This window comes from Osmia lignaria, chromosome 3 (genome assembly GCF_051020975.1).
Source record: "Osmia lignaria lignaria isolate PbOS001 chromosome 3, iyOsmLign1, whole genome shotgun sequence".
Lineage (NCBI taxonomy): Eukaryota > Metazoa > Arthropoda > Insecta > Hymenoptera > Megachilidae > Osmia > Osmia lignaria.
This window is the reverse complement of record NC_135034.1, coordinates 5923664-5942512: the sequence shown is the minus strand read 5'-3', so window position 1 is coordinate 5942512 and position 18849 is coordinate 5923664. Positions and strand designations below refer to the sequence as shown.

Here is an 18849-nt window from a genome sequence, read left to right as displayed (position 1 = left end):
TTAGTTATGCTTCACTTCGACTCCTTTTAGAACGCGGACCAAAATCGGAATCGTCGTGTTTATCGGTAGGTTTCATTGACCTTCCTCTTATTTTATGTTTATTTGGCCATTGTTGCATTTTCATACTTTTCGCTATCACACGTTTCTGATGATCTAATTGCGGGAACAAATCTACAAGAGAAAATAATAAAATGTTAATTACATTATAAAATTTTGCTTAACAAGAATCCTGTACCTTGAGATTTTTCTAGGGCTTCTTTGGCTGAATTCATTTCAGCTTCTTGAATACTGTGTCCTGATGCTTTTGCTAATCGTTTTCCTTGGAAGTATACAGCAACAGTATACACTCTTGTATTTGTTGGTCCTTTACATTCAATTACTCTGAACAAAAATTGATTAGATAGTTATTTATAACAATATACACAAATTCGTCATTTAATCTTATTTTAACTTACTTGTATACAGGAATATCAGGTTCCCCACCATCCATTGTTCTTAATGTCAAACAACACTGTTGTAATTTACTTTTTGGATCATTCCAATCTTGATTCATAATAAAATCTTGCAAGCGTGGGAAGAAACATACGTCACAGAAAACGTGACAATATTCTAAACCTTTATCGACATAAAGAGCTCCTAAAAATGCTTCCAACAAGTCTGCTCTGTCCTTTGTTTTCAACTCAGCCTTTGGATTACCATATAGTGCATACTGAGTCATTCCCAAATCATCACACACGACAGCTTGTGTTTTATTATTTACAAGAGAACTTCGTAAAAGCTGTAAAATAAAAAATATGTATTTAATGAATGTTTAATCAGTCAGAAGTTACAATAATACTTACAGATAAATGTCCCTCATGATGTTCTGGAAAATATTTATATAAATATTCAGAAACTATCAGTTGTAACACAGTATCCCCTAAAAATTCTAAACGTTGATTCGAACCTAACGTTAAATTGGTATATCCTATACTGCGATCGGTAAAGGCTCTGGCTAACAAACGAATATGGGTAAACTCTATGCCAATGGATTCTTCAAATTTTGTTAATTTCTATATAAAACGACATTAAATTATTCAATATATCATGAAACAATTATTGTGCATATAGAATACTTACCTGCAACAGTTCAAAACTTGGTATCCATTGTCTATCACCTGTTGGTTCCTGTTCTTGCAAAGGATGTTTTGGATAATTCACCCACACTTTTGAAAGATCCTCTTCGTCTTTGAAAAGTGTTTCTCCAAATACCCTGTCAGCAACTTCGATACCTCCATCAAGGAACAACGAACCCATTAACGCTTCGAAACAATTCGCCATTGCGTGTCTTAATTCCAAATCGTGGCAAAGATCACTGCCATGCGCGTATAGCATATATTCTTCTAAATTTAATTTTTTCGCTAACACAGCGAGATGCTGATTTTGAACAATGGCTGCTCTGTATGTGGCTAAACCACCTTCTTCTAAATCAGGGAACATATGAAATAAATGAATCGATGTAAGAAATTCGACCACTGCATCTCCTAAGAATTCCAATCTTTCGTTGTGCGCTATTGAAGATTCCGTTTCAGTTCTTGCTCCGAATCTTGACATTATGTTGATCAGTGTATTAATACCACGCTTTCGAGTATTCATGTAATGAATTCGTCGATCGCCATATTCAGGCTGTCTTATGCCACAATTAGTTAAAGAATTTCGTGCATGATCTGGATTTGTACCGAAATTTTCACGGTAACTGGGATGCGTTAATGCTAATTGAAGAAGGTATCTGTTCTTAAATTCGTAGCCTAATGTGCATTCTAAGTTGTCTAAGGATTTATGAAATCTTAAATGGCAAACAAGTACTGGAATCAGCATAGCATGTTGCACTATATCGCACATAATTCCGGTTCTGCAAAATCTTTCAGAACTAACATCTACAGTAACATCGCGTTTCATTTTGCTTTGGGTTCTTAATTCTTGAAGTTTATTTTCCTTTGCCTCCAACTTTCTTTTATCTTCAAACGATGGTTTCGGCATATTAGCCAACAAGTGGCGAAATTTTACATAATCCCTCCATGCTTTCTGGTAACTGAAATAAGCAATTAGACATATAAATATCATTTTTGTTATCAAATAAATAATATTTTAACAGAAGAAAGAATATTTACTCAGCGTTTCCTGCATAACTAAGTTGTGGTGGCCTAATTCCAAAATGTACTATTTCAGGGTACGCAACTATACCAGGCGGCTGATCAGCCTGATTTCTGTCTAACTGATCAACGCGAACGCTGCATGGTTTTTTACCCGGATACGTGACAATCATGCCTTTTACCTCGTCGGCAAAATTTTGCCATTTATATTGCGGCATTTCTACCAGCCTGGGTAAATCATCTGGATCTATTAACAATTTACTACTTTTTATTAAATAATTTAGAACTTCATTCATTGACAAGATTTCCTGCCCATTATCGGCTAAATCACGCACAAATCTTGGCATAAAATGAAACTGTCCACAACCAGATTTATCCTGTGCTGCTTGTAAATCAAAATCCACCAGTTCCAATACTTCCTTGAATAAGTATGTTTCTGATAAAACGATTAATTATTAGCGAGTACAAAATATTAAAAATAACGTGTTAGATATAATAAAACGAAACTTACGAAAATAATCCAATTCTCGTATAGTAAAATTCTCTGGCAGTTTTTCGTCTATATAAAGAATTGTGTACTCTATGTTAAATCTTATCACTTTACACGTCGGCAGCTTTACAAGAGGAAAATGAGAAAGCATAGAAAAACCTTCAAATATAAATTCGTGTTCATCGTGTTTAATAATTGTCGGTGTTTTAGTAAGAAAATTTGTTGGCGGACTAATTGTTATTCGATAATGATATAATTTATCAGCGTTATTTGAATTTAAATCACACTTATTTATTGCACCTTCTCCAGCATAAATTCCATGCCTGATCCCGGATCTTCTTGACTTTGCACTACATCTACACAATGGTCCATCATTCATCTACAAAATCCATAAGTTGTTAAATATATTTTATATAATTCAACATTGTGCAACATTTAGGAAACAAGTACCCACTTCACCAGGATCGTTAAACCACATTTCAGGATGCAATCTTTGTGGATGTTGTTTCTTTGCCATTAACTCTTCCATTGTTCTATCATCCTCATCCATTGAACTATCACTATCAGAAGAAGAGCTGCTACAAGCTTCGGACTTGTGCCTACATAAACGAGCTCTGGTTTTTCTTGGAGGTGGTTCATAGGGAGGCTATACAGTGCGAAATTAGAAACGTTTATAAATGTATAAAAATTTTCTATTACACTAGTATAAATATACCTGCAAAGCTCTTGCACTTCCAGCTCTGTCTAATAATACGTTCTTGAATGATTCACATAATTCATGCAGTTTGGTTGTGCCTCTCATTAATTTTGAATTATTTTCATCTCTAATATAGTACAAATCTGCTGGTGCAGTACGTGTCCAAACTTTTCTTGCATTTTCCATAATACCCTCAGGTCCCATTGCAGATAATTCATCCATTTTCCTTTCCATATCTTTGCTTGTTGCACAATAATCCTGCCTACATAAAACTACATGATACAAAAAGATCGTATTTGTTTAAGTAGCTTGTTTCAAACAAACACATTACCTGTACTTTTCTAAAAGTAACTCTCTTTCAGTTGGATCTTTTTTGGTAGCAAAATTATTTGGACTATTGGTTCTAGATGAATAGGATTCTTGAGATCTTGATCTTTTCCTACTTCTGTAGCTTGTATATGATCTTTGAGAACGCGAGATATATGAATTATTTCTTTTACTAGATGATCTCCTCTCAGAATCTTCTTCATTATATAAATGATCTCTAGAACATGATCTGTTTTTAGGATATTTTGAGTATTTATCCCTTTGAGAATCATACCGTGATCTGTATGGTGATCTGCTTGATCTTGATTTATTATCAGGACTTTTGGAACGTTTTCTAACTGAATGACTAGTAGAGGATTCTTTATCTTTATATCTTCCTTCTAATCTTTTATTCCTTGGGGATTCATCATACTTTTTATATGCAGGTTTCATATCATCTTCTTCTACTTTATTTACATCGTACCAAGAAGATGCATTGCTCTGTGATTTATCCCAATCAGATGAATAATTATTGGAATTCCATTCTGTAGTAGCATTATTCTGATAAGCATTTCTATCATTCCAATTTGAATTAAAATTTCCTGTTACTGGTTGACAGTAGTTAGAAATTCCATAGTTCTGGTTATTACATTGCATTTCCGTTTGATTTTGATAAGAAACATCATGATAAGAATTTGGAATTTCATTCTGATAACAAGGTGCCATAGAATGATATGATTGAACAAAATTACCAGTTTTGTTTTCTGGTAAATTAGAAACTGGCATGTTGTAAGATGGTGGTGGTTGTCTAAAATTTGGCGGTGGAAAATTTGGGGGTGGCACAGAATAATATCCCATGTTTTGTGGCTGAGAAACTCCTGAACCCCAAAAGTAAGATTGGCCTACATTTGAAGGATTTGCCATTTTTACAAAATATCTCACCTGAAATATGAACTGCATCAAATAACGGAAAAGTACATTTGCTTAAAGTATTTATCGTCATTAATGATTATAAAAGAGAATCTTTTTAGTAAGCAAAATTATAATACAGACATGTAGGTGTTCTTACAATTTCGTTTTCCCCTTAATGTAACCGAATTCGAATATTAAATTTGGCTATAGAAATGAATAGAAGGGTATAATAGTCATCTATAACATAATTCCTGTACTTTCTTAACATTTATTTAGAACAAAAAATCAAGTTCTGATCCATTCTGATGGAACACTACTTTACATCCTTAAACTAATGCATCTAAGTGTGCGCAATGATTTTTCATCTATTAAAGCGCCACCTTATGGTTACGAAAGAAATGTAATTCAAATTCTACAAAAGTAGCCGAATAATTACAAATAATTGTAATTGATTGCCATATAATCATTTATAATGTAACAATTTATAAAACATTATACATTATTATCGCTTGAGTAACATATCCCTATTTAAACAAATCAAATCATCGTAATTGCTTTTACTAGATGCATGGATCATTCTTAAAATAACGCAAGATTTTATTACATTGTTTAGTGCTTGAAAACATCATTTTCATTTAAAGAAAAAGGTATTGTGTTTTATTATCAATATTAAAATACAATTGAATTATAATCTTCACGTAAAGACTTGCGATTCTGAAACATTGTAATTCTATAAAAGTACAATTTAAATAATATACATGTTCATATCAGCAGTAATTTGTATCATGTTTCCATTGCAACAAGTTAATATTATCTTGATACGAGGCTAATATTATTTATAATTTTAGGTAGCCATATTCATCCTGAACGTTCAACTACAAACATGGGCGTTTCTTTTGTCAGTGACTGTAGTCGCTGCTTTTGTCGTCTGCAAAGTGTCAAATACTTTGCGCACAACGAAAATGCTTAAAGACAGTGATACATTTTAGTTGTTTGAAAATTTTAAAAGATTTTTCATGTTTCTTACTGTTGTCAAATGATTTCAAGTGAACACACGATATATATACATACATGTACCTATTTAAAAAAATTGCAATTTTACTCGGTGATGGGTATGATTCAGTACCGAAGGGCATCTTTCCGAGGTATTACGACTTCGTTGAAACGATTGATCTAAAAAATGAACATGATGAAGTACACACCCTCTACAAAAGTATAAACTAGAATCTCATCTGTAGAACTTCTTTGAATTCTGCTTAAATCGACGCTAAAATGTTCATGTCAAACGGGAAGGTTATGCTTCGTCATGAAATGAAAATCACTATCCTGGTGTTTTAAACGATATAATTATTTAACTGCACAAAGGAAAGAGATACAGTTAAGAATTGTGTATGAGAATATGTTATAATTTAAAATGTATGTTGTATGAGAAAAAGTGGATTGACTTATTTGATATTAGAATCAGCTGATTCCTACTACGTTGACAAGGGATCGCTGTATACGAACGATATTAAACTAGTACAACAGATTAATGATTCGATATCAAAGGCAGTGATATGTGAAAAATATATATTTATAATCATATTTTTGAACATATATTGTTTATTGTTCTGAAAATACAAAAAGTAAAGAAAATGTCAGGAAACAATTCAACTGCAGTAAACACACCTAGAGGTGGGAATCTACAAAATCGTAATTCTCAAAGATCTACACTTCTAAAAGTGGTGATTCTTGGTGATGGTGGAGTTGGAAAGTCTTGTCTTATGAACAGATTTGTATCAAATCACTTTGATGAACATAGTTTTCATACCATTGGTGTAGAGTTCTTAAATAAGGATATTGAAATTAATGGAGAAGCGTATACCCTTCAAATATGGGATACAGCTGGACAAGAAAGATTTAAAACCCTTAGAACTCCATTCTATAGGGGATCTGATATTTGTCTCTTGACCTATGCAGTTGATGATAGAACAAGTTTTAAAAATTTAGCACTTTGGAGGTCAGAATTTCTTTATTATGCAGATGTTCAGGAAGGATCAACATTTCCATTCATAGTTGTTGGAAACAAAGTAATTAGATAGTAATAATTAATGCTATATAATATTGTTTACCATTAATAAACTACACAGAGACAATTTTTGTAGGTGGATGTTCCAGAGTCTGAGAAACAAGTTTCTACTGAAGAAGCTGAAGCTTGGTGTGCAGAAAATGGAGATCCTCCATTAGTAGAAACATCTGCAAAAGATGCAACTAATGTTGAAGCAGCATTTGGGGCAGCTGTTGCTGCTTGGGCACAGCTTGAAGCTAGACTTGAGCGGCCATTAGTAGAAGATACTGTTGATCTTTCTAAACAACAGTCTCCTCATCGTTCAAGTTGTTGTATGCCTGTGTCTGGTGCTGAGTAGGTGATAGATATAAGATTTTAAATATTTTTTATGTTTTCATAACATAATGCATGAATCATATTTCTCAAAACCCACAATTATGAAATCTGAAGGAAATGAGCGGTAAAAAGAGAAGCATAACAAATAATTTTTGTGATGGAAGCTGGTATTCTTGGAACGAGCAGATAGAATATGTTTATACAGGATTGCCTCGTAATAAGCAACACGCTCGGGTCTGGCCAGTTGCTTATTACGGATCAGGTATGCTATTCGGCTCGACTTTGTTCTCGAAACGGGCCGATAGAGAACACGAGAAACGAGCGAGAAATCCGAGGTAGCGGCAAATCATAAAGTGATCGGCCGAGCAAGGATGTTATTTTTTGAACAAGGATAGAATATAGCATGCCCTCTCATTCTCGCACTATTTCGCTTATTTCAAGGCAAATATGCTAGACTGAGAAAGCATTATATATATTCCATACTTCTTCCACTAACCGATGTCACTGCTCAGTCGAGCGTGACAATTTATTACCCAAAACATCGGCTTCTCGCTTTCACGGACCTCTCACTTTGCGGGCGACATTAAACGAAAAGGTGGGAATAGAAATTTGCTTATTTCAAGCCGGAAAACTGTTGCTTATTACGGATCAATACTGTACCTGAAAAGAGTACATTGCGTTGCAAACTGTATGAATTCTTAAAAGTGATGATCACTGTATTTAGGACATATAAGGACATTATATTATAGAAATATAAGAACTTTATTCCTTTTTCTTTGACCTACACAACGCTTATCTCTTACTAATATTTCATCTAATCCCTGAAAATTGATTCATCACCATTGGCAACAGTTTTAAAGTATCTAAAGTGATAATAGGTTGAACGAAAATGGAGATATTTGTTTGCTACTAATAATATTAATGACAATTTTGCATGTATCATGCTTTTTCTTCTAGGTCTAACAAAATTATTTGAAGAGATCTCTTGCCTGTCTGCAATCTTTCATCATAATAAGGTGAATTTTAATATTACAAGTAGTTTCTCTTTATTATATTCAGTTTTTAATTACAATAAATATGCTTTATGTTGCCAATGAACATATTTATGACATTTGCATAAATCAGACTTATTTAATTTTATTAATTTTAATGACATTGTTTAGTTCCATTAACTGTAAATTTGAACGAACAAATTACGCAAAAGAAATAACATATTGTGGTTGATATTTCCAGAATGCGACTGTAAAGTGTAAGGTCAAATTGAACGTCCTACTCGTGTCACGCTTTGTGCAGCTCTTGAGCTACAAACAGTATTTTAAGTGTTTCGTACACCATTGGCTTGTGATAAAATAATAATAATAATGATAGTTATAATCAGTATCATCAACTGCTTTATAAATAAGAAATAGATATATAAAATGTAATTTAGCTTTGTAATCTAAATTTGCCTTATCATTGCAGCACAAACTAAGGGCAGTGGTAGTAAGATATATTTGTCGGAAAATCTTTTAAATCGTGTTTACACATTCGTATATGATTTTGAAACATATATACAACAAAACGTACTCTGCTGCTCTTGGAATGCTCTGCAGTCGATGTTTAAAGATTTTCCTACAAAATTAATAGTATTATAAACACATTAAATAAAGCTTTTTGTACAACCTTACGTGTATGAAATGCATTTCTAAAGCACTGTAACTTACCTAAGAGCTACTTAATACTTTAATAATGCTTTACATACAGAAGATAAGTAGTAGATAACATTATTGTAATTTGAAGATTATTTCAAATGGAAAAAAAAGGTTCGCATTTATTATAAATGTGACTTGCATGCTGGTGCTTTTTGTATAGCTACATGTGGGATATATAAATTTCTGGCATCTTACCCAATAATGTGTTGGTTCAGGTGCAAACTGCATTATAGAATTTAACCATATCAAGATGGAAATATCTGACCAACTGTTCTATTATATAAAAAATTAATTCTGTTAACAGAATTATGTTACACATTATTAATCCTACATGAGTTTTCTTAATGATTTTATAAAAATCGTTTATGTACAATATGTGTTGCATTTATTATACGACACTTTATTTATTATTATCTTATATTTGTCAAAATGGCAGCCTAGATTTTTATAGTACATTTTAAGTAATAATTTGTGTCTATATTTACTGAATTTTATAAGCTTAAAAATCGATTTTGCAGGAAAAATAAAAATACTCTGTGCTTGTTTAAAACTGATAAAATGTATTGATCAAGTATCACTGATTCCTTATTTCGAATTTTAATTACACAAGTGAATTTATATTTATATTATTTTACATTTTATAAATAAAAATAGTTTCTAAAATAATTTTTAATAATACAGTCGTCGATAACGTTATATTGTAACAATACGTCGTAATGTATGCGACATTTAAGATACTTTTACACACTTTTGTCTCAAACATTAAAATCGATTAAAGAGTAAATATTTATAAAATATATTATAATATAAAATTAAGAGTGTAAAAGTTTGGAGAAAAGTGTGCGCGTATCTTATGGTATTTTTTTCATTTTTGAAGTTCTTAATAATATTTACAAATGAAGTGTGCTATAGTTCAAATCAAAGGTTCAATCTTCCAATATTTTTGTATACAAATTTGCATTTTATAGATATTTTTTACGTAATAATGATTAAATCATGCTATCTTTTTTAACAAGCAACTAAATTGTTGCATTCTGTATGCATAAAATAACTATGCATAGGAATAAACTTAAACTAAAAACTTTTCCTTTATATATTTCTGTAAATACAAATTTAGGATAATTATACTTCCTGCAGATGTTCACTATATGTAATTAATTATTTTCAAGTTCCTCTGAGCAATATGAACTTCGTGGCAATGTACACTTATGTACATTTTTGTCGTGAAAATACAGTATATTGTAAACACATAATTAACTAATGACAATGTTCTGTAACATCTACGATAACAGATTTTTTCCATCCAAATAAGAAGTAACCAATTGCTGCACCAAATACTACAGCAAAACACAACCACACATTGTAAGTCATAAAGATCAGCATAAGGAAATATGACAGCACAATTTGCACAATGTGTAACAATGTTTGAAATGTATGCATCCATGATAACATTGTGGGCCTGCACAAATTTATATAGAATATATTAATTTCCAACCAATTTTAGGGTCAGCGATAAAAAATGCAACTGATTTAAAGAAAAATTAAGATCATTAAAAAGGCATTTAAGCATTAAAATCAGAAAACACAGGTAAAACAAATAGATTGATTTCTCATTTACTTACGGTTGTTTGTGAATTACTTCTCCAACCATACTAAAAATAAAAAAAAATAAAATAAAATAAAAATAAAGTAAAATAAAATTCAAATTAACAATCAATAGCAATTTCTCATGTACTCGAATGTAAGGTGAAGAAACAAGAACTCAAACTTACTGTACGACTCGATTATCTTCAGCCACGACGTTCTTTTCTGGAGGCATCGTGACACTTCGATACTGAAGCGCATTGTAAGTCTTCCAGAACAAATATTCACGATAATACTTTAAACCTTCGTAAAGTGCAGCCATGATCATTATACCGATCATCGAGCCAACGAGCCCTCCGATCGACGAGATTCTCCAGGATTCGAACAATACATGTTCACAGTACCCTCCGTGAAAAGTCATCTGCAAATACCATCGTTGTTTTACAACCAAGACAATAATTTTATCACTTATGTACGATACGTACCGACATACCATGCATCCCCATATCGGCACATGCTTCAACAGCATGGCCAGTATGATCCATACTCTCATGGTTCATATGATTATGCTGCATAGAAGCATGCATATTTTCGTGCATATTCGAATGATCCATATCTCCGTGGAATGCATGAGTATCACCGCTCATCTGCCCACCCGACGAATTCATTAGGTGTGCCATATGGTCGTGAGACATCTGCAAAGAAGAGGCGCCGATTAATTTTTTCAAGTACATACGTAAAGTTGATTAATCAGAGAATTCGATGCGTTAAGTTATACGATAAATAGATTAGGAGGTTTTGCGAAAATCGAGCGATACAACTGTAAAGGATTGAAATTGTTTCTATAATACATCATCCGCATAATTGTGACTTATTTTTCATATTATTGAAAAGATACTGTTATCGAGACCAAAGACCAGATGCCTGTCGGATTTTACCGGTTGTGATTTATATACGACCACTGCAAATAGGTACTTATCGAATATTTATTGGCACATAACACGATGATCAACAGAAAAGGGGTGAAGATGTCGTGCCCTCGGTGTGATAAATCGCGTATCGAAATTTTACCAGTAAATACATTTTTTTCGTTAATATAAACTGATTTAAAAACGGACTGCATAAAAGAGGGAACACCTGTTGCTTGTACATTGATTCCGTTCGCTTTGTAACGGAGAACATTGATAGCAAGAGTACGTATACCGCGTAATCGATATCACATGGAATATGAAATTTTTGCAACGATAAATGTACATCGGTGAATTGAAACATCGATAAATACATTTTCTTTGCGTGGTATTATCTATTTTTTATACCCTGAAACAACATCGTTACGTAATCGTTCGATAACCAGAAATTATATGAAGGTTCAAAGAATTGTTACCAAGTTGATTTCTCAATGAACCGTGAGACATTTTGAACTTTCAACAAATGATTTTTTCCTCGATTAGTTAACGTGCTGCTCTCAATACGGCAGTTTGCCGGATCAGTCACGAACGTGTTTGGAACCGAAGAAACGAGTTCACGACTGGTATCTCGTGATACACGAACAAAGAGAACGAATAAAAAAGAAAAACGTTAGTCGGCGTACTTTCTAAAGCAGATTTCCTCAAGATCAGATACGGTGGCCCGGACTAGAGGTACCACCATCGACATTCCGTTCTAGTAGCCATTAGGTACGGTAAAAGTACCGATGAACTAGTCACTGAATATATAACAAGAAATTTCTGAAAGTCTGGAAAAAATCTTGTTTCCACAGGAACAGTGGCTAGCCCTGATCTGTTTTAATATTCGAAACTATTAAATAATGCAGAAAATTGTTGATATAGAAATTGCACGGTAAAATGGCAACTATGTTTTGGCCGAAGTGAAAAATCTTTTGCATAGATAAGAGATATGATAGTCAAGTTTTGTTTTTTAAATGGAACCATATATTTTTTTCAGATCATGTGATAGTGCTTCTCAAGACGAATTCATTAAGCTTTGATTTTAATTAATTTTCAAGATATAACGCTTACAAATTTCCCGATTTTCAGTAAATTCGTCTCGGTTTGAGTGGCAAGTCGTAAAAGTGGCCCTATTGTTGCGGTTTCTTATTCTTTGGGTTCCTAGGGTAGACCACCGCTGTGGCATTTGCCGCAACAATAGGGCCGCTTTTACGACTTGCTACTCGAATCGAGACGCATCTACTGAAAATCGGGAAATTTGTAAGCGTTATATCTTGAGAACTAATTAAAATCAAAGCTTAATGAATTCGTCTTGAGAAGTACTATCACATGATCTGAAAAAAGATATATGGTAAAACTTGACTTTTGCCAACTTTATTACTTCGGCCAAAACATAGTTCCCATTTTACCGTGCAATTTCAACAATTTTTTGTATCATTAATAGTTAAAGAATAACGGCTCTGTCACACTTCTTGGGCTGGGACACCCTGTGCATACATAACGGGAAAATGATATTCCTTGTTGGAAGAGAAATGCGATACGTTTTGCAACAGAAAACGATAATCCACGAAAACTCGTCACGATTCGTTTGTACATGTTATTAATCGTTCATCCATAATGAACAAATATTTGATTTGTATAAATATCCTACGTGGCGTTCGTTTTACCATTCCGTTCTCTGCCGAGGCACGAAAGAGAAAATACATGAAACAATAAACTGCGGAAACGATATTTTTACCTTTCTTATTTCAACATATTTACGCAGAAGGCAATCATTACGTTTTAACGTGATAACAATTTCATCGAAGGAGGGCTATGTTATTTGCATAATTGCACGGAAAGAAATATAACAAGGAAGTGAAGCGAGGATTTTAGATTAAAGATAAGTTCGAAAATAACAAGTTTATTTTTACTTTTCGAAAAGTGAAAGCATACACCGCTAACATTATTTTCAATGTTAGATATGGATTCTGATTATTTGTAGGGACTGATCAATCTTACTGTTCGATTAACCGATTCAGTTTATCGATGTACCCTTGAAGAATAGTCCCCCCAGTACGTACATCGTAATATTTACAAACAATCTCATTGAATTTCTGGTATCACAGAAGCTTATTCCATGTCTGTCAGGCACGGTAATTGGAATACCATTCTTCGTGTATTTAAAATTAACGCTCGGTATGTATCAGGTAATTACACCTTATATTTCGTTATCCTTGAACAAGCTGAACAAACGCCATTGTTCGACGGCAGCAGGAAAAAACATGGAAATTCAACAAAAAAAAGGCAACGCTGTTAGGGAAATTTTATTCGGTATAAGCTGGTAAAAAAAGAATTGAAAACAAGGGGAACACTCTGATAACGCGACACATTATTGTCTGCGGTTAGCAATTTCGTCGAAGAAATCACGCGTGATTAAAATAAGCGGTAGAGATAAGCGTTAGTGTAAAAAATAGGAAATCCGTTTGCAATGCAAATTAAAGTGAACGAAAATATTTTTCAGCAATTTGGTTTGAATTATCTTTTGTTAGAGGAATGATGAAATAATTTCGGCGTAGGAAGGTAATCCATCTGGTATACGTGAAAAGTGAGGCGTGAAATCCTACACGAATGCATTGTCGACAATATGATGGTGCTCAAGAATTCTTATATTGAAATACCAAGCTTCCAGGAGAGAACCACGCGATATCATTCTCCCAGAAGATGTTTCGATTATTGATTAATTTTTATGAAGGTATACGGATCATTGAAATCGTGAGACAAAATAGATTTCCAATGATTTCCGCGCATCTTTATTCCACGTATCCCATTTAGTTCCATTACGACGCCGGAACATGTTGTTATTTCAAACATCCTGTAGATTGAAAATTGAAAGGGAACCGGGAGCGTACGATATTGGTTTCAATTGAATCGATGACAGTTAACTGTGATTAATTAACCCGATAGGTTGAATCCGAGGTTTCTGGACAAAAATGTCAATCTATACCCAGTTCGTATGGCAAACACTGAATCATAAAGTCATGTTCGATATGGGGAAGAGAAACTTCATAAACTTTTAGACGAGAAGGGAGTTGAGTCACATAGCGACTGGAGAATTTAATGATACATTCACTTTTTATCAGTCAGAACTATCACCGATTCGTGTACCCGTAACACGTATCGTTTACATACATTCCTGAAGAAAAGAAATCGAGGTACTTTTATTTTTCTGAAAGTGCGATACTTTCTATATTTCCTTGAAAGAATAAGTGAAAATATTAACGCGTTACCGATCGTCTTTAAAACAGATGCAGATGTTACATCAATGCTACAATGCTGTCCTGTTTCTTTCTTATTACATTCTACTAATTAAACTAACTGTCAATATAAGTATGTAATGAAACTCGAAGATAGTAATATATACGAATAGAAAGGATTAATTGAATTTGAAAAACAATCATGTCACTTTCTAATAATTACATCAGAGTGCCCTAATTTTATGTACGAAAGGTTAGCAAATCTAGTACTCACCTTTTTTAAAAAATCGAGGTTATGTCACGGGAAATACTTCTCTTCTATGAGAATACTTGCGTGTAATAATGATGAATGAAAAAAATACACATTCGCAGGTTTCTCTACGTGAACGGTGAAACAGTCTATCACAGATCCATTAATAAACTGCACACAACTTTCACGGCTTCGTCCATCGCCGTAGATGTAAAATAACGAAGAGTTGGGCTTAATGGTTTCGGCGCGTAAACACGTGACACTAGAGCAGCAACGGGACCATTTCCGTACCATTACAATAGATGGCGCAAAAAGTATGCGCCATGCATGCGCTCTTTTTAGAATGTAGCTGGGAGTAATAAAAAACCGCAATACATAATTCACTGTTCAGTGATTCAACTTGTGCGAATATTATGAAGGATTTTAAAATAGTTTTTGCCTTCGAAATATTGTAATATTCATTGTTATAACGTTAAAGTATGAAACATGATTTGAATTCAGAACGAAATGCGCAGAATTCAAATCCACATGGGCTTCGCGCATGCGCACGGCGTTTGTATATTTTGCGTAATTTGACAGTTAAAGTATCGACAGTGCCAGTGTTTGGTGTACATAATTTCGTGTTGCATTATGTCTATTATGCCATTGTGGCCTAATTTACAACCCAGAACCACAGATCCTTTGTGGTTTAATGCTGACAGGCCATGCGACGACGAAAGCGAAGTGGCTGCTCTTGAAGCAGAACATCAAGCATGGGTACGCATGTTATAAACTGACGAATTATTGTAAATGGGTACTGTATAAATGAATTTTTACTAATTGCTTCTTTCTTGTGACTTATTTTAGAGAGAGCACGTTCGAGTACAAGGTTATGACCACATTCCGATTGGAAAAACAGTCAGTGATGTAAGTTAACCTTACTTTTATTGGAATATCTTTAAGGAAACTGTTAAGGGAAAGCCTCCGAGGAGGACCGCGAACATTTTCCTTAGGGAAACCTACTTTGCTTGATACTGTTACAGTTGTAATTTAATATTATACCACAATGCTATTAGTGGTTAATCGCGCTCTGAAAACAATACCATTAGCGCCATTTAGCGACGTACTGTTGAACTATGATAGAAAATAATTTGATATTTCACAATTTGTTTATTGATGAAGATAATTTGGTACCACGTATTTTTTTGAAATTTTTACGGATCTTAACAAGTGGAAAAAGTTAAACGGTACAAGAAACGGGAAAATTGAAATTTAATTCTGCTAGTACCGGTGATCTGCCGCTAGATTTGATCGTTCGTCACCAGATAGCGACAGCAGTACTGTTTTCAAAATTCAAATTGATGGAGATTTAAATAATATACAAAAATAAGGGTTGCAACACGATGGGTTTACGATACGCTTAATTTGTAGTTTATTTTTACTTTTCCTGAGAAAATAGACATTGTATATCATACAAATGGAATCATGTGTAGTTCAGAGGATCCGAGGAAGAAGAGGAGGAGGAGGAGGAAGAAGAAGGCGAAGGAGAAGAAGAAGAGGAATCAGATACCCATGAAGAAGAGGAAGAAGAATTAGACGAAATTGATATGGAAGTGAGCTATTCGCATCAACAACAAAGATCCAGTCCAACAGATACAGTAACAGATCCAGTGTCCATTAGAATGGTTAGCACACATACCGGTCGTTATTCTTCATAAAATCATTAACCCTTTCTTATAAATTTCTTTTTCGATTATATTATTTAAGCTTATTTATTAATAACTGTTAAATACACATACTTAGTAGCTCTATAATATTGAGATTATATAAAAAAAATAAATAAAAAATTATAAATATTTTCTGCATATAAAACAAGATAGTTCTATGATTCTTAAATATCGTAATAATATGAAAGCGTGGTGAATTCAGCTGTTTCAGCAATCCTCCAGTAAATAAGCGTCATTATTATGAATAGTCAGCGTTTCGGAATCACCACGTGTTAGGTCAAGAACCCTTCTGACAAGCCGAGCAATGCAAACTGCGCGTCATCGGAAAATTATGTACAGTGGAAACGAAAAAAAAGAGAAAAAAGGATGGAGAGGATAAAATGTTTGTTCCACGCGCTCTCAATTCATCGGATGGAATCGACGAAACTATTCAAACTGGCAAGAAGCGTTCAAATTTTGCCCCAACTGACGGTAACGTCTATATCGGGGTATAAAATTTCTTTGAAAGTACATGTGGCTCGTCCAAAGCGATCGAACCACAAGGGCTTGCCTGCCCCGTGTCCCTTTCTCTCGCAACGTTTTCCATCTTTCTCTTTGGAGAACGGGGCAAGTCGGTACCCCGCCTCGCTCGTAAAGGGCCATGGAACCACATCATGCTCGACCGGGACACTCTCTGTACACTCCGTATACCTACCTATACTAGGTGTAAGTACACGCGAGAATGTATTATATACCTATATACAGCGCCGGCTCTCTCGGCGTGTAACTGAAGTAAAGCCAGGTTGGTGCCCCCGCTAGGGTGAACGAACGGGTACGCTCAGGCAAAAGCGAACCCGTGTGCCTCCTCCACCTCCTCTTTCTCTTTCTCCATCACCACCACCACCACCACCACCTCCTCTAGCAACGACCTCCATCTCCTCCACGGTTGAAGATCTTCGCCTCTGATGTCACTATGGAATTGCAAATTGTTTTGTCGAATATACTTTGGCCCGTTGGGTAACGATCAGGCTACCGGCGGCCACAGTGAGTTTTTAATCGAACGAAAACGGTTCAAGACTTGCCCACTGGAGCAAATCGTTTTCTTCTTGCCGTTGTCCACCGCTCGCCAAGATCGTGGAATATTTAATCACGGCACTACGTTAAGAAGCGAGTAGCAAAGATTTGTAATTTTATTCGAGCAATTGAATCGCTTCAAGGTTAATTTAACTGCACCACATCACGGGCAACCGAGCGAACGTTTCCATCTCGTGTTTGGTATTGCGCGCATAAATCTCGGGATTTATGAATCGCGAGTTTCGTAGATGGTAATACCCTCCGGATTTATGAATTAATACCGGTCATATTAGACGCATAAATCATAACATTCAAGGTAGATGGTATCGTCTACAAGGATTATCCAACTGGCTTCGTGATTCTACTACTACGCCATTGCTATATAGCCGTGATCGATCTTTACCGTTTTTCCACGGGTACGAGAAGGAAGAAACATCCCTCGTTCGTTTGTTGTCGAACAAACGCGTAGAAAATTTAAGTGCTTATACCGAGAATCGATCGACGAAACATTGCAATTCGTTCGTAAAATTTGTAACCGCAATCTTGTTGATAAAAATCGATGCAGAAAATAAAATCTAATCTAGATGTCTGCGACGTTTCCGTATTGATCGATAGGGCGGGTCGCTTATCGGTTCTTAATTTACGCGTAAGCCGAACGGTATCTGTGAACGAAAACGCAAGCAATTTCGACACGCACGATCTATTTCGCGTCGCTCTAACATCGACTTGACCTACTGGCCCAGATGTAGCTCATAGAAAACTTCCATTTGACCTTGAAGCGATATCAGTGTCCACCCTTTCTTGAGATCGCTTCGTAAGAGGCCGGACTGACGCTACTCCGTGCTATGGCCGCTGCCTGCGAAGCAAAGCGTCGCGAAGCTAATCGAGTCGCGCGAGTTCGACGCGAATTATACGCAATAAAACGTTCTATACCGTTGCAACAGTTGTTAATGCTCGGCTAGTGATTTAGCGAGGTTGATCGCGCGCGTCAACCGATTTCACCGGGTAGAATGCAGAACACCGCCGCCGTAGGGGGTACACCTGAACGGCTAATGTTGAGTTAAGCACCCTAACCTGCCTCAAAAGACATTACACGACGTAACAGATAATAAATCTACCGCGTTTCGCTGCATCGTGATACAGCTCGAAGAAAATGAGAGTGTCGAGAAGGAAGATGGACGAGAAGCTTCTCTTTCGAACGATTACGAACGGTCTAGGGACTCGCAGGATCTTCCATTGCGGCGAAGACTGTGCCAGCCCAAAGAGCGGGAGAAATGAAGTTGGCCGCTGAATAGGAAACGATCAATCGAAAACATCTATGCGAGGCTTGATGCGTGACGTAATACGCGCATGTCGCGAAAGAAAGCAGGGAAAGTATTCAAATGAAGCGCAAACAGTGAGGGAGAGAAGCAGCAGGCACGATCGTTCGTGAAAAAAAAAAATGATCGACTCATCGATCGGA

General features: G+C 35.1%; 4 protein-coding genes across 7 annotated transcripts; 2 read left to right on the top strand and 2 right to left on the bottom strand.

Moving 5' to 3' along the window:
• Positions 1-4: 4 nt before the first annotated feature.
• drosha (ribonuclease 3 drosha) lies at positions 5-5196 on the bottom strand. Its single transcript, XM_034326410.2, has 11 exons — positions 4695-5196; positions 3651-4567; positions 3338-3581; positions 3077-3268; positions 2644-3001; positions 2151-2568; positions 1120-2071; positions 843-1052; positions 456-778; positions 236-381; positions 5-171 (listed from the first exon to the last, which is right to left on the bottom strand). Exons 2-11 carry the CDS (start codon positions 4547-4549, stop codon positions 5-7), a joined length of 3909 nt encoding a protein of 1302 aa, XP_034182301.2. The 5' UTR covers positions 4550-4567; positions 4695-5196.
• A 220-nt stretch (positions 5197-5416) lies between these two features.
• Rab9 (RAS oncogene family member Rab9) lies at positions 5417-9411 on the top strand. The gene is made up of 3 exons (XM_034326422.2): positions 5417-6606; positions 6682-7936; positions 8154-9411. Exons 1-2 carry the CDS (start codon positions 6172-6174, stop codon positions 6940-6942), a joined length of 696 nt encoding a protein of 231 aa, XP_034182313.1. The 5' UTR covers positions 5417-6171; the 3' UTR covers positions 6943-7936; positions 8154-9411.
• Ctr1A (Copper transporter 1A) lies at positions 6916-14858 on the bottom strand. 3 transcript variants are annotated; one of them, XR_013065238.1, is made up of 6 exons: positions 14653-14858; positions 10681-10890; positions 10384-10616; positions 10234-10263; positions 8807-8884; positions 6916-8531 (listed from the first exon to the last, which is right to left on the bottom strand). XR_013065238.1 is itself a non-coding variant. In XM_076693275.1 (5 exons), exons 2-5 carry the CDS (start codon positions 10888-10890, stop codon positions 8857-8859), a joined length of 501 nt encoding a protein of 166 aa, XP_076549390.1. In that variant the 5' UTR covers positions 14653-14858; the 3' UTR covers positions 6916-8856. The 3 variants fall into 3 exon arrangements, 2 of the variants coding, with proteins under 2 accessions (XP_076549390.1, XP_034182314.1); XM_076693275.1 differs by having other exon boundaries at positions 6916-8884; XM_034326423.2 differs by lacking the exons at positions 6916-8531; positions 8807-8884 and adding an exon at positions 9676-10070 and having other exon boundaries at positions 14653-14857.
• Positions 14859-15172: 314 nt separating this feature from the next.
• On the top strand, positions 15173-18838 carry LOC117605291 (uncharacterized). 2 transcript variants are annotated; one of them, XM_034326425.2, is made up of 4 exons: positions 15173-15384; positions 15475-15534; positions 16101-16292; positions 16537-18838. In XM_034326425.2, the coding sequence occupies exons 1-4, from the start codon at positions 15259-15261 to the stop codon at positions 16561-16563; spliced, it is 405 nt and encodes a 134-aa protein (XP_034182316.1). In that variant the 5' UTR covers positions 15173-15258; the 3' UTR covers positions 16564-18838. The 2 variants fall into 2 exon arrangements, with proteins under 2 accessions (XP_034182316.1, XP_034182315.1); XM_034326424.2 differs by lacking the exon at positions 16537-18838 and having other exon boundaries at positions 15174-15384; positions 16101-16327.
• The last annotated feature ends 11 nt before the right edge of the window (positions 18839-18849 follow it).

Bases quoted from the DNA above. Each gene is read 5' to 3' on its own strand.
- drosha (XM_034326410.2), bottom strand. From the start codon at position 4,549: ATGGCAAATCCTTCAAATGTAGGCCAATCTTACTTTTGGGGTTCAGGA. The intron at 2,569-2,643 runs GTAAGTTTCGTT...TCGTTTTATCAG, and splicing joins ACGAGAATTGGATTATTTTC to AAACATACTTATTCAAGGAA. The intron at 779-842 runs GTAAGTATTATT...TTTATTTTACAG, and splicing joins ATCATGAGGGACATTTATCT to CTTTTACGAAGTTCTCTTGT.
- Rab9 (XM_034326422.2), top strand. From the start codon at position 6,172: ATGTCAGGAAACAATTCAACTGCAGTAAACACACCTAGAGGTGGGAAT. The intron at 6,607-6,681 runs GTAATTAGATAG...CAATTTTTGTAG, and splicing joins TCATAGTTGTTGGAAACAAA to GTGGATGTTCCAGAGTCTGA.
- Ctr1A (XM_034326423.2), bottom strand. From the start codon at position 10,890: ATGTCTCACGACCATATGGCACACCTAATGAATTCGTCGGGTGGGCAG. The intron at 10,617-10,680 runs GTACGTATCGTA...TGGTATTTGCAG, and splicing joins TGGGGATGCATGGTATGTCG to ATGACTTTTCACGGAGGGTA. The intron at 10,264-10,383 runs GTAAGTTTGAGT...TTTTATTTTTAG, and splicing joins GAAGATAATCGAGTCGTACA to TATGGTTGGAGAAGTAATTC.
- LOC117605291 (XM_034326424.2), top strand. From the start codon at position 15,259: ATGTCTATTATGCCATTGTGGCCTAATTTACAACCCAGAACCACAGAT. The intron at 15,385-15,474 runs GTACGCATGTTA...GACTTATTTTAG, and splicing joins AAGCAGAACATCAAGCATGG to AGAGAGCACGTTCGAGTACA. The intron at 15,535-16,100 runs GTAAGTTAACCT...AATCATGTGTAG, and splicing joins TTGGAAAAACAGTCAGTGAT to TTCAGAGGATCCGAGGAAGA.